The sequence below is a fragment of the Oncorhynchus keta genome, chromosome 2 (genome assembly GCF_023373465.1).
Source record: "Oncorhynchus keta strain PuntledgeMale-10-30-2019 chromosome 2, Oket_V2, whole genome shotgun sequence".
Taxonomy (NCBI): domain Eukaryota; kingdom Metazoa; phylum Chordata; class Actinopteri; order Salmoniformes; family Salmonidae; genus Oncorhynchus; species Oncorhynchus keta.
In genome coordinates this window covers 19926396-19938914 of record NC_068422.1, presented here as the reverse complement: position 1 = coordinate 19938914, position 12519 = coordinate 19926396, and the positions used below count along the sequence as shown (strand labels likewise).

General features: G+C 41.6%; 1 protein-coding gene across 2 annotated transcripts in view; it reads right to left on the bottom strand.

Moving 5' to 3' along the window:
- Window positions 1-12519, bottom strand: part of cep131 (centrosomal protein 131) — a 52798-nt gene that overhangs the window by 24145 nt on the left and 16134 nt on the right. For both annotated transcript variants that reach the window (XM_035792431.2, XM_035792439.2), the window contains exons 5-8: window positions 12129-12262; window positions 5164-5268; window positions 4749-4931; window positions 4288-4411 (exon numbers count right to left, since the gene is read on the bottom strand). In XM_035792431.2, coding sequence (XP_035648324.1) covers window positions 4288-4411; window positions 4749-4931; window positions 5164-5268; window positions 12129-12262 — 546 coding nt within the window. The remainder of the gene's footprint in view (window positions 1-4287; window positions 4412-4748; window positions 4932-5163; window positions 5269-12128; window positions 12263-12519) is intronic.

Sequence of the window (12519 nt, the reverse complement as noted above, 5' to 3'; positions counted from 1 at the left end):
ATTCCGTGTTCAATAACAGAGGAAGACATTCATTTTTTAGTAACTACCGTGTCTGTACCCCACAACTACATTTATCTGGAAGGTTCCTCAGTCGAGAATTTCAAGCACTATTTGGTAGAAGTGTATAAAAAAATATTTTTAAAAAAGCAGACTCTAAAATATCCCTTTGAGCATGGTGAAGTTATTAATTAGGCTTTGAATGGTGTATCAATACATCCAGTCACTACAACAATACTCAGTTGCCGGAGAGGAAGGAAACTGCTCAGGGGTTTTCACCATGAGGCCAATGGTGACTTTAAACAGTTCGAGTTTAATGGCTGTGATAGGAGAAAAATGATGGAACAACGTTGTAGTTACTCCACAATACTAACCTAAATGAGAGTGAAAAGAAAAGAAGCCTGTACAGAATAAAAATATTCATAAAAACATGCATCCTGTTTGCAATAAGGCACTTAAATAATCCTGCAAAAATAATTGGCTTACAAATGTACTTTTTGTCCTGAACACAAAGCGTTATGTTTGGGGGAACCTTTGTCATTATCGGGTATTGTGTGTAGATGGGTGAGAAAAAAAAATATTTAATCCACTTTGAATTCAGGCTGTAACAACACAATGTGGATTAAGTCAAGGGGTATGAACTCTTTCTGAAGGCATTGCACACTGTATCCACTGCACCAGAAGTCACTTTGGATAAAAGTGTCTGCCATGTAGCATATACAGTGCCAGTCAAAAGTTTGGACACACCTACTCATTCAAGGGTTTTTCTTTATTTTATTTTTTACCTTGTAGAATAATAGTGAAGGCATTAGAACTATGAAACACATATGGAATCATGTAGTAACCAAAAAAAGTGTGCCTTGACAGATTTGCACACTCTTGGCATTCTCAACCAGCTTCATGGGGTCGTCACCTGAAATGCATTTCAATTAACAGGTATGCCTTGCTAAAAGTTCATTTGTGGAATTTATTTCCTTCTTAGCGTGTTTGAGCCAATCAGTTGTGTTGTGACAAGGTAGGGGTGGTATACAGAAGATGGTCTTTTACCAAATAGGGCTAAGTCCATATTATGGCAAGAACAGCTCAAATAAGCTAAGAAAAACAGTACATCATTACGTTAAAGACATGAAGGTCAGTCAATTCGGGAAAACTTAAACGTTGAGCGTTTCTTCAAGTGTACTCACAAAAACCATCAAGCGCTATGATTAAATTGATTCTCATGAGGACCACCACAGGAAAGGAAGACCAAGAGTTACCTCTGCTGCAAAGGACAAGTTCTTTAGAGTTAACTGCACCTCAGATTGCAGCCCAAATCAATGCTTCACAGAAATCAAGTTTTAATTTATTTTATTTCACCTTTATTTAGCCAGGTAAGCTAGTTGAGAACAAGTTCTCATTTACAACTGCGACCTGGCCAAGAATAAAGCAAAGCAGTTCGACACATACAACAACAGAGTTACACGTGGATTAAACAAAACATAGTCAATAATACAGTTGAAGAAAATGTATATACAGTGTGTGCAAATGAGGTTAGAAAAGGGAGGTAAGGCAATAAATAGGCCAGGAGAGTTGTATGGCACTGAAGCTCGTCTGGAGGTTAGTTAATACAGTGTCCAAAGAAGGGCCAGAAGTATACAGAATGGTGTCGTCTGCGTAGAGGTGGATCAGAGAATCACCAGCTGCAAGAGCGACATCATTGATGTCAACAGAGAAGAGAATTGAACCCTGTGGCACCCCCATAGAGACTGCCAGAGGTCCAGACAACAGTCGCTCCGATTTGACACTGAACACTGTCAGAGAAGTAGTTGGTGAACCAGGCGAGGAAGTCATTTGAGAAACCAAGGCTGTTGAGTCTGCAGATAAGAATGAAGTGTTTGACAGAGTTTAAAGTCTTGGCCAGGTCGATGAATACGGATGGACAGTAATGTCTCATCAATGGCAGTTATGATATCGTTTAGGACCTTAAGCGTGACAGAGGTGCACCCATTACCAGCTCTGAAACCAGATTGCATAGCGGAGAAGGTTCAGTGGGATTCGAAATGGTCGGTAATCTGTTTGTTAACGTGGCTTTCGAAGACCTTAGAAAGGCAGGGTAGGATAGATATAGGTCTGTAGCAGTTTGGGTCTAGAGTGTCTCCCCCTTTGAAGAGGGGAAGACCGCGGCAGCTTTATAAACTTTGGGAATCTCAGACGATACGAAAGAGAGGTTGAAAAGTCTAGTGATAGGGGTTGCAACAATTGCGGCAGATAATTTTAGAAAGACAGGGTCCAGATTGTCTAGCCCGGCTGATTTGTAGGGGTCCAGATTTTGCAGCTCTTTCAGATCATCAGCTATCTGGATTTGGGTGAAGGAGAAATTATGGGGGCTTGGGCGGGTTGCTGTGGAGAGTACCGGGCAGTTGACCGGGGTAGGGTTTGCCAGGTGGAAAGCATGGCCAGCCGTAGAGAAATGCTTATTGAAATTCTCAATTATAGTGGATTTATCGGTACTGACAGTGTTTCCTAGCCGCAGTGGGCAGCTGGGAGGAGGTGCTCTTATTCTCGATGGACTTTATAGTGTCCCAGAACTTTTTTGAGTTTGTACTACAGAATGCAAATTTCTGTTCGAAAAAGCTAGCCTTAGCTTTCCGAACTGCCTGTGCATATTGGTTCCTAACTTCCCTGAAAAGTTGCATATCACGCGGGCTATTCGAATCTAATGCAGAACGCCACAGGATGTTTTTGTGCTGGTCAAGGGCTGACAGGTCTGGAGTGAACCAAGGGCTATATCGATTCCTGGTTCGACATTATTTGAACGGAGCATGCTTATTTAAGATGGTGAGGACGGCACTTTTAAAGAATAACCAGGCATCCTCTACTGACGGGATGAGGTCAATGTCATTCCAGAATACCCCGGCCAGGTCGATTAGAAAGGCCTATCGCAGAAGTGTTTCAGGGAACGTTTGCCTGCAGACCCAATTGCGGCTGCTGGCAATGAGGCAGTGATCGCTGAGATCTTGGTTGAAAACAGCAGAGGTGTATTTGGAGGGTGAGTTAGTTAGGATGATATCTATGAGGGTGCCCGTGTTTACAGCTTTGGGGTTGTACCAGGTAGGTTCATTGAAAATTGTTGTGAGATTGAGGGCATCGAGCTTAGATTGTAGGATGGCCTGGGTGTAAAGCATGTCCCAGTTTAGGTCACCTAGCAGCACGAGCTCAGAGGATAGATGGGGGCAATCAATTCACACATGGTGTCCAGGGCACAGCTGGGGGCAGAGGGTGGTCTATTGCAAGCGGCAACGGTGAGAGACTTGTTTCTGGAAAGGTGAATTTTTAGAAGTAGAAGCTTGAATTGTTTTGGTACAGACACATCTCAACATCAACTGTTCAGAAGAGACTGCATGAATCAAGCCTTCATGGTCGAATTGCTGGCAAGAAAATACTGCTAAAGGACACCAACAAGAAGAAGAGACGTGCTTGGGCCAAGAAACACGAGCAATAGACATTAGACAGGTGTAAATCTGTTCTTTGGTCTGATGAGTCCAAATTTGAGATTTTTGGTTCCAACCGCTGTGTCTTTGTGAGACGCAGAGTAGGCGAACGGATGATCTCTGCAAGTATAGTTCCCACCGTGAAGCATGGAGGAGGAGGTGCGATGGTGCTTTGCTGGCACACTTAACAAGCATGGCTACCACAGCATTCTGCAGCGATACCCCATCCCATCTGGTTTGTTTTTCAACAGGACAATGGCCCAACACACCTTCAGGCTGTGTAAGGGCTATTTGACCAAGAAGGAGAGAGTTGGAGTGCTGCATCAGATGACCTAGCCTCCACAGTCATCCGACCTCAACCCAATTGAGATGGTTTGGGATGAGTTGGACCGCAGAATGAAGGAAAAGCAGCCAACAAGAGCTCAGCATATGTGAGAACTACCTTCTAGAATGTTGGAAAAGCATTTCAGGTGAAGCTGGTTGAGAGAATGCCAAGAGTGTGCAAAGCTGTCGTCAAGGCAAAGGGTGGCTACTTTGAAGAATCTCAAATATAACATTTATGAACACTTTTTTGGTTACTACATGATTCCATGTGTTATTTCATACAATGTAGAATATAGTACAAATAAATAACATCCCTTGAATGAGTAGGTGTGTCCAAACTTTAGACTGGTACTGTATATTATCTTATTAGGACATTCATTCTATGGACGCAGTGCTAGTGACGATGGATTCAGTGGATTAAACCACAATGGCCTAGTAGTATTGTGTGGTGGTGGTCTACTCAGCTAAACAGAGATCAGGCAGACCAGACGTTTACCTTCTTCTTGGTGGTGAGGATGCGTCTGAGGGCAGCCTGGCTGGCATGCTGTGACTGTCTCCTGGTGTGGAGTCTATACCACCGCTGGATGGTCACCGCTGCCTGGTTCACCTGCTGGATGAACCTACAGACAACAACAAAGAGGTCAAAGGTTAGGACTAGGATGAGCAATATGTTCAAAACAAATTCACCACAAATCAACACAAGGAGCTAGAAGGACGGAGAATGACTTAAAAGAATTGTGACTGCATCCCGCTTTTCCCCCAAAAATGTTACACTTGCACAAACCATCATGGATTTAAAAGCAAAGGATTGGTGTAAGCTTTGGCTGGAGGGAGTTTCCACCATTGTCCAATCCATGAGAGAGAACGTGCAAGGCCACTACTAAAGAACTTTGCTAGAGAAAACATTACAACACAAGAGCATTGATTCCCAAGGTGCCTTGCTGAGTGAACTCTGACCTCTCGGCCTCCTCCTCTGTGACCTCTCTCCTGCGGGGCAGGCTGGGGGAGCCTCTGGGGCTACGTTGGCCAGCATTGTTGTTAGATGTAGAGGAGGACGAGGAGAAGTTCTTCTGGGACTTGGTGGTCAGAGAGCTGCTCTCCAGGGGTCCCTCGTCATTCACTGTGGCTTTCAGGATGTTACTGAGCACACAGAAAGAGAGAGAGACATGAACATTAACTTAGTATCAAATGTATTTATAAATACTTTTTACATCAGCAGTTGTCACCAAGTGCTTTCACATACTTCTTATCAATAGTATCAAAACAGCACAAACCTTTGAAGTACTAATACATACAGTATATATATGTTTACCGTATGCTGAAAAATACTAAATGATAGACAATGAAATTATTTAAGGTATTATTGACTCACTTGAAGGAGGGTTTCTGGTTGGAGCTCTTGGGGGTGAGGGGTTTGTCAGAGTAGTTGTTATGCAAGATGGTTGTGACAGAGTTCCCCACAGCTCCCTTGTTGCTCCTAAAATATCCAGGGCAAAATGTCACTGCACACCCTTAAGAGTGTCAACCCTGATTGACAAACTATCATAACAAGTCATGGTAAAGTTGGGAAGACTGGAGAACAAACAGTTTTAAGATTTAGCTTAGTATGAAAATAATATTTGAGGTAGTTTCTTAATATTTTTATACAAACATACATATCTTTGCTACCACTTTACACTGCAATGACATTTAGGACATACTAGTTGTTTACAATTCAACCGATAGTGGTGGAAGTAAAATGTCCCTCATGTTTCACACCGTCTTCAAAAGGTAAACATGAGAGGTCATTAAGAAATGTTATGATTTGAAACAGATATTGGATGAAAATACACAAAATATATTTTCATTTGATCTTTTAGGCATGTAAAATGACAAAACTATAGCCAAAATTACTATATTTTATACAAGATAGTAAAAGTAAGAATTACTTATCTTAGTTGTACTGGCAAACTTGATGTAAAGAAGTTACATTTAATATAATTATGTGAATATTACAAATCTGAGTCTAATCGGAGTCTTGAGAGAAAAAAAAACAATGATTGTCATCACCTATACCAATCAAAACATCTCTGGGTATTTTTTATATATATATATAACATTTGTTTTTTTACACCAAATACAAAACATACAGAGGCACACAAACGACTAAATCTCCTCTGCCCAGACCCACATGCTCACACCCCCATCCCTTGTGCCTGCCACATGGCCTGAAACTACACCATTTTGTTTCTCTCCTTAACCCACGTACTTTAAATATTTCAGTAATAAATCATTCGATTTATCCACCGTGTTAATGATGGCAGAATGATTGGTTAATCAATCAATACATTTTTCTAGATAAGACAATCTCACTACCCCCACATGCCATGTCTTGAAATAAGCAAACAGACCTCTTCTTAATGATTAAAATGTTATATGACGAGACAAATGAGGAATGTTTACGCAGTTCAATAATCAAGAAAGAGGCATCAAGAATATTTCAAATTGGGCCTGATTATAATTTATTTATCAATACAATTTTATTTATGAATTTAAGGTACATCTCACTAACCAACCATTAGCATATTGAATGACAGCTTTGTAAGTTATTTCTAATTTGAGTTTAGTTTTTACTTTGTGGGGGGGGTGTCACTCCATACCCTCAGTGAGTCAGTCAGGAGAGGAGAGAGATGACACATGAGATTCTCAGTCAGAGCTATCAATATTAACAAAGTACACATTATCATAATAATTCACCTCCAAGTACACATAAGTCTCTTACTGTTGAGATGGTGTGATAAATCCTTCAACCCTCAGACATGTTATACAGGTCTTCAGAAACATACCTGTCATATCCATACCAACCAACCATACAGGATTTGAATTGGATTTTTTATAATATATATTTAAACACCACTAACTGAAAAAAATATCGCATTACTAAAGAAATTGACTTTAGCCTTTTCATTTATTGAAATATCAATCAATGTTGCGCAAGAGAGAACTCAAACAGTAAGCTATTTTGGCAATTTAATGAAATTTACTTTTGGGAAAGCTTAAAGCATGGGCTGCCTATGTATTCTAACATCTTAAAATTGCTCATCAGAATTCAGTAAGAATGAAGCATGCCGTGGCATGTTCTGTTAAGCTGAATTACCATAAACTTAATGTGATTTCTGGCATTCTGAGCACCATGCGTGGACACCCTAAATTGGAACGGAAATGGCGCCACACCAAACTGGACTAGCTTGGAAAGACAGTACCGTGCAGTATCGAAGAGCCCTACTGCTGCTCGATCATCCTATTTTTTTCAACTTAATTGAGGAAAATATGAACAATCCGAAATTCCTTTTTGATACTGTCGCAAAGCTAACCAAAAAGCAGCATTCCCCAAGAGAGGATGGCTTTCATTTCAGCAGTAATAAATTCATGAACTTCTTTGAGGAAAAGATCATGATTATTAGAAAGCAAATTAAGGACTCCTCTTTAAATCTGCGTATTCCTTCAAAGCTCAGTTGTCCTGAGTCTGCACAACTCTGCCAGGACCTAGGATCAAGAGAGACACGCAAGTGTTTTAGTACTATATCTCTTAATAATCATGGCCTCTAAATCGTCAAGCTGCATACTGGACCCTATTCCAACTAAACTACTGAAAGAGCTGCTTCCTGTGCTTGGCCCTCCTATGTTGAACATAATAAACGGCTCTCTATCCACCGGATGTGTACCTAACTCATTAAAAGTGGCAGTAATAAAGCCTCTCTTGAAAAAGCCAAACCTTGACCCAGAAAATATTTTTAAAAACAATCAGCCGATATCGAATCTTCCATTCCTCTCAAAAAAAATTGAAAATGTATACAAAATGCTTCAGTCTGGTTTTAGACCCCATCATAGCACTGAGACTGCACTTGTGAAGGTGGTAAATTACCTTTTAATTGCATCAGACTGAGGCTCTGCATCGGTCCTCGTGCTCCTAGACCTTAGTGCTGCTTTTGATACCATCGATCACCACATTCTTTTGGAGAGATTGGAAACCCAAATTGGTCTACATGGACAAGTTCTGGCCTGGTTTAGATCTTATCTGTCGGAAAGATATCAGTTTGTCTCTGTAGATGGTTTGTCCTCTGACAAATCAACTGTAAATTTCGGTGTTCCTCAAGGTTCCGTTTTAGGACCACTATTGTTTTCAGTATATATTTTACCTCTTGGTGATGTCATTCGAAAACACAATGTTAACTTTCACTGCTATGCCGATGACAAACAGCTGTACATTTCAATGAAACATGGTGAAGCCCCAAAATTGTCCTCGCTAGAAGCATGCGTTTCAGACATAAGGAAGTGGATGGCTGCAAACTTTCTACTTTTAAACTCGGACAAAACAGAGATGCTTGTTCTAGGTCCCAAGAAACAAAGAGATCTTCTGTTGAATCTGAAAAATTAATCTTAATGGTTGTACAGTCATCTCAAATAAAACTGAAGGACCTCGGCGTTACTCTGGACCCTGATCTCTCTTTTGAAGAACATATCAAGACTATTTCAAGGACAGCTTTTTTTCCCATCTACGTAACATTGCAAAAATCAGAAACTTTGTCCAAAAATGATGCAGAAAAATGTATCCATGCTTTTGTCACTTCTAGGTTAGATTACTGCAATGCTCTACTTTCTGGCTACCCGGATAAAGCCCTAAATAAACTTCAGTTAGTGCTAAATACGGCTGCTAGAATCCTGACTAGAACCAAAAAATTGATCATATCACTCCAGTGCTAGCCTCGCTACACTGGCTTCCTGTCAAGGCAAGGGCTGATTTCAAGGTTTTACTGCTAACCTACAAAGCATTACATGGGCTTGCTCCTACCTATTGCTCTGATTTGGTCCTGCTGTACATACCTACACGTACGCTACGGTCACAAGACGCAGGCCTCCTAATTGTCCCTAGAATTTCTAAGCAAGCAGCTGGAGGCAGGGCTTTCTCCTATACAGCTCCATTTTTATGGAATGGTCTGCCTACCCATGTGAGAGACGCAAACTCGTCCTGCTGATAAGGGTGGGTCGGTTGTACTCATGGATAGGACAGCTTATGTACATGAGTGTCATAGACAGCTGCTTGACAACACCTTTTACAAGAAACTCAGAAGTGACCCCACTTCCCAATTTCAGAATACTATCTTGTCTGTCCTAGATGGGTATTTAATTTCTGGTCAGATAACCAAAAAAGAACATGCTTTTTTGGCTAGTCAACACCCTAAAATTGCCACTTTCTATACTTTGCCGAAATTACACAAGAATGTTACACAACCTCCAGGGCGCCCTATTGTAGTGGGAATTGATGCAGTAATGGCCCCGCTATCTACTTTTGTTGACTTTTTTTATTAGACCACTCACAGAACAGCTACCCTCCTTTGTAAAGGACACCAGCAGTATGATCTCTATCATTGAATCTCTTGATCCTCTCCCTGAGAATAGCTTGTTAGTTACTTTTGATGTTGAGTCATTATACACTAATATTCCACACGAGGGCCGTATTGAAGCTATGGAACATTTTCTTCTGCAACGTGACCCTAATGAACTATCTTCCAGTGCATGCATTGTAACATTGGCTGAAATAGTACTCACGCATAACTATTTCATGTTTCTAAATGATTTCTTTATTCAGACTAAAGGGACTGCTATGGGATCCCCCATGACTCCTAACTATGCTAATTTGTATGTGGGTTACATGGAGAAACAGTCTATTTTCAATCCTCTCAAAAATGTTTTCTTGCCTCACATCATTATTTGGAAACGGTATATTGATGATATTTTTGTTCTATGGAGGGGTGATGCAAAACAGCTCCAGGCGTTCCATGCTTTTCTTAACTCCTGTTCTGAGCATCTGAGATTTACTATGCAATCTGATACACGTCGAATCAGTTTTCTTGATCTTCTGATCTTGTGTGAAGATAATGTTCTATACACTGATCTTTACAGGAAACCTACTGATCGTAACAGTTTGTTGAGGGCTGATAGTTGTCACCCACTTCCCTTAAATGTTTTGCCATACAGCCAATTCTGTCGAATCAAAAGAATTTGCAAAATAAAACAGTCTGATTGACAGAAATATGGCTGAGACGCAAAGAAAGTTCAAGGAGAGGGGCTACAAGAATGATCAGATTAATATTGCCATTGAGAAAATTCAAAACAAAACGAGACATGACCTTTTTCAAGGTCAGTCTCGCAAAAAGACGCATTCTTGCGTTTTAACGACCCGCTATTCAAAGTGCTCTGAACAAATTAAGGGAATTGTTCAAACATTGGCACATCCTAAAATCCGATGATCGTCTCGGTAATGTGTTTTCGGACCTTCCCTTGGTCGTATTCTCGCGGGGCAGAAATCTCAGAGACCAATTGGTAAACTCTGATTTACCACCCCAAGATATTCCTGAACAATGTCTATTTGCGCCCCTACTGGATGGAAATTACAAATGTAATGGCTGTGCTCAATGCAATGGTACTTATAAATGTAGATCCTTCAAACATCCACAAACAGGGAAATCGATCCCAATAAAAGGTGTTATTACATGCTCCACTAAGGCAGTTATTTATCTTATAACTTGTCCTTGTGGTAAAAATGATGTAGGTAAAACAAAGTGTGAATTAAAAGTACGTATCTCAGAGCATCGTAGCACCATTAGGTGTAAAAACTTTACTTATCCAGTTGCGGCCCACTTCTTGGAGGCAGGCCACTCGATTTCGTCTCTGCGTTATATTGGCATCGAACATGTCACCCTCCCTAGGAGAGGGGGTGACCTTGATTATTTATTGTTAAAATGAGAGGCTGCCTGGATCTTTAATTTAAAGACCATTGTGCCCTTCGGTCTCAACGTAGACCTTGATCTGAAGCCATTCTTGTGATTATTGTGACTGCCATTGTAATTGTGTGTAAACTTGTATAGTCAAATTAATCTATGATCGTATGCTATCCATTTGTTTGTATGCTGTTCTTTGTATGACATTTTAATATTTGATTATTAACCAATGATATTAGGCCACTCCTGGCCATGATTACAGACACCTGTGTCTTTTGACACTATATAAACGAGTCATCCCGCAGTGTTTGTGATTATACCCTGATGAAGAAAGCTTGGCTGACGAAACGTTGGTATTACATTTTTGCATCTCAGCTCCAAGAGTGTGCGGCTTTCTTTTATTTTCAAGCAAACTCGGTCTCAACCTTTAAGTCTTTACTGAAGACTCATCTCTTCAGTGGGTCATATGATTGAGTGTAGTCTGGCGCAGGAGTGTGAAGGTGAACGGAAAGGCTCTGGAGCAACGAACCGCCCTTGCTGTCTCTGCCTGTCCGGTTCCCCTCTTTCCAATGCGATTCTCTGCCTCTATCCCTATTACAGGGGCTGAGGCACTGGCTTACTAGGGCTATTTCATACCGTCCCTAGGAGGGTGTGTCACTTGAGTGGGTTGAGTCACTGATGTGATCTTCCTGTATGGGTTGGCACCCCCCTTGGGTTGTGCCGTGGCGGAGATCTTTGTGGGCTATACTCTGGGCTTGTCTCAGGATGGTAAGTTGGTGGTTGAAGATATCCCTCTAGTGGTGTGGGGGCTGTGCTTTGGCAAAGTGGGTGGGGTTATATTCTTCACTGTTTGGCCCTGTCCGGGGGTGTCATCGGATGGGGCCACAGTGTCCCCTGACCCCTCCTGTCTCAGCGTCCAATATTTATGCTGCAGTAGTTTGTGTCGGGGGCTAGGGTCAGTTTGTTATATCTGGAGTACTTCTCCTGTCCTATCCAGTGTCCTGTGTGAATTTAAGTATGCTCTCTCTAATTCTCTCTCTCGGAGGACCTAAGCCCTAGGACCATGCGTCAGGACTACCTGGCATGACTCCTTGCTGTCCACCTGGCCGTGCTGCTGCTCCAGTTTCAACTGTTCTGCCTGTGATTATTATTATTTGACCATGCTGGTCATTTATGAACATTTGAACATCTTGGCCATGTTCTGTTATAATCTCCACCCGGCACAGCCAGAAGAGGACTGGCCACCCCACATAGCCTGGTTCCTCTCTAGGTTTCTTCGTAGGTTTGGGCCTTTCTAGGGAGTTTTTCCTAGCCACCGTGCTTCTACACCTGCATTGCTTGCTGTTTGGGGTTTTAGGCTGGGTTTCTGTACAGCACTTTGAGATATACGCTGATGTACAAAGGGCTATATAAATACATTTGATTTGATTAATCAGGTTACGCAACCAATGCATATGCAACTAGGAAATTAAAATAATTAAAACATTGCTGGTCAAATGTCTGGCGTCACATTTTACTCAAAAAAACCTTGGTGTATGCGCATGTCTGTGTGTGTAAGGTGGGTGAGGCGACCCACCTGTTGTTAGCAGTGAAGTTGGCAGCCAGGGCTACCCCGGTCTCTCTCCTCTTCGGGCCACTGGTGATGGGAGAGTCCACGCTGCCCGTGGAGCGAGAGCTGGTAGGTATAGGGAATGCTCTTGGCTGGTCATCCTGAAAGAGGAAAGGAAATGCACAAGTCAGGTTTCTGTGATCCACAACCATTGGATAAAAGTGTAGCAGCATACCTAGGCTATAACACAATACTGAGTTAGAGGATATAAACTGTCCACAATAACCCCTGCAGCAGGCTATGTGATAGAGGTTACTGTATAGTACTTTATGACCCTGAGAACTGTTGTTGTAACAAGGGATTTATAATTGATTGATCTGAGTAGATCTGTCTCACAATCTGATTTGATTGTGAGACA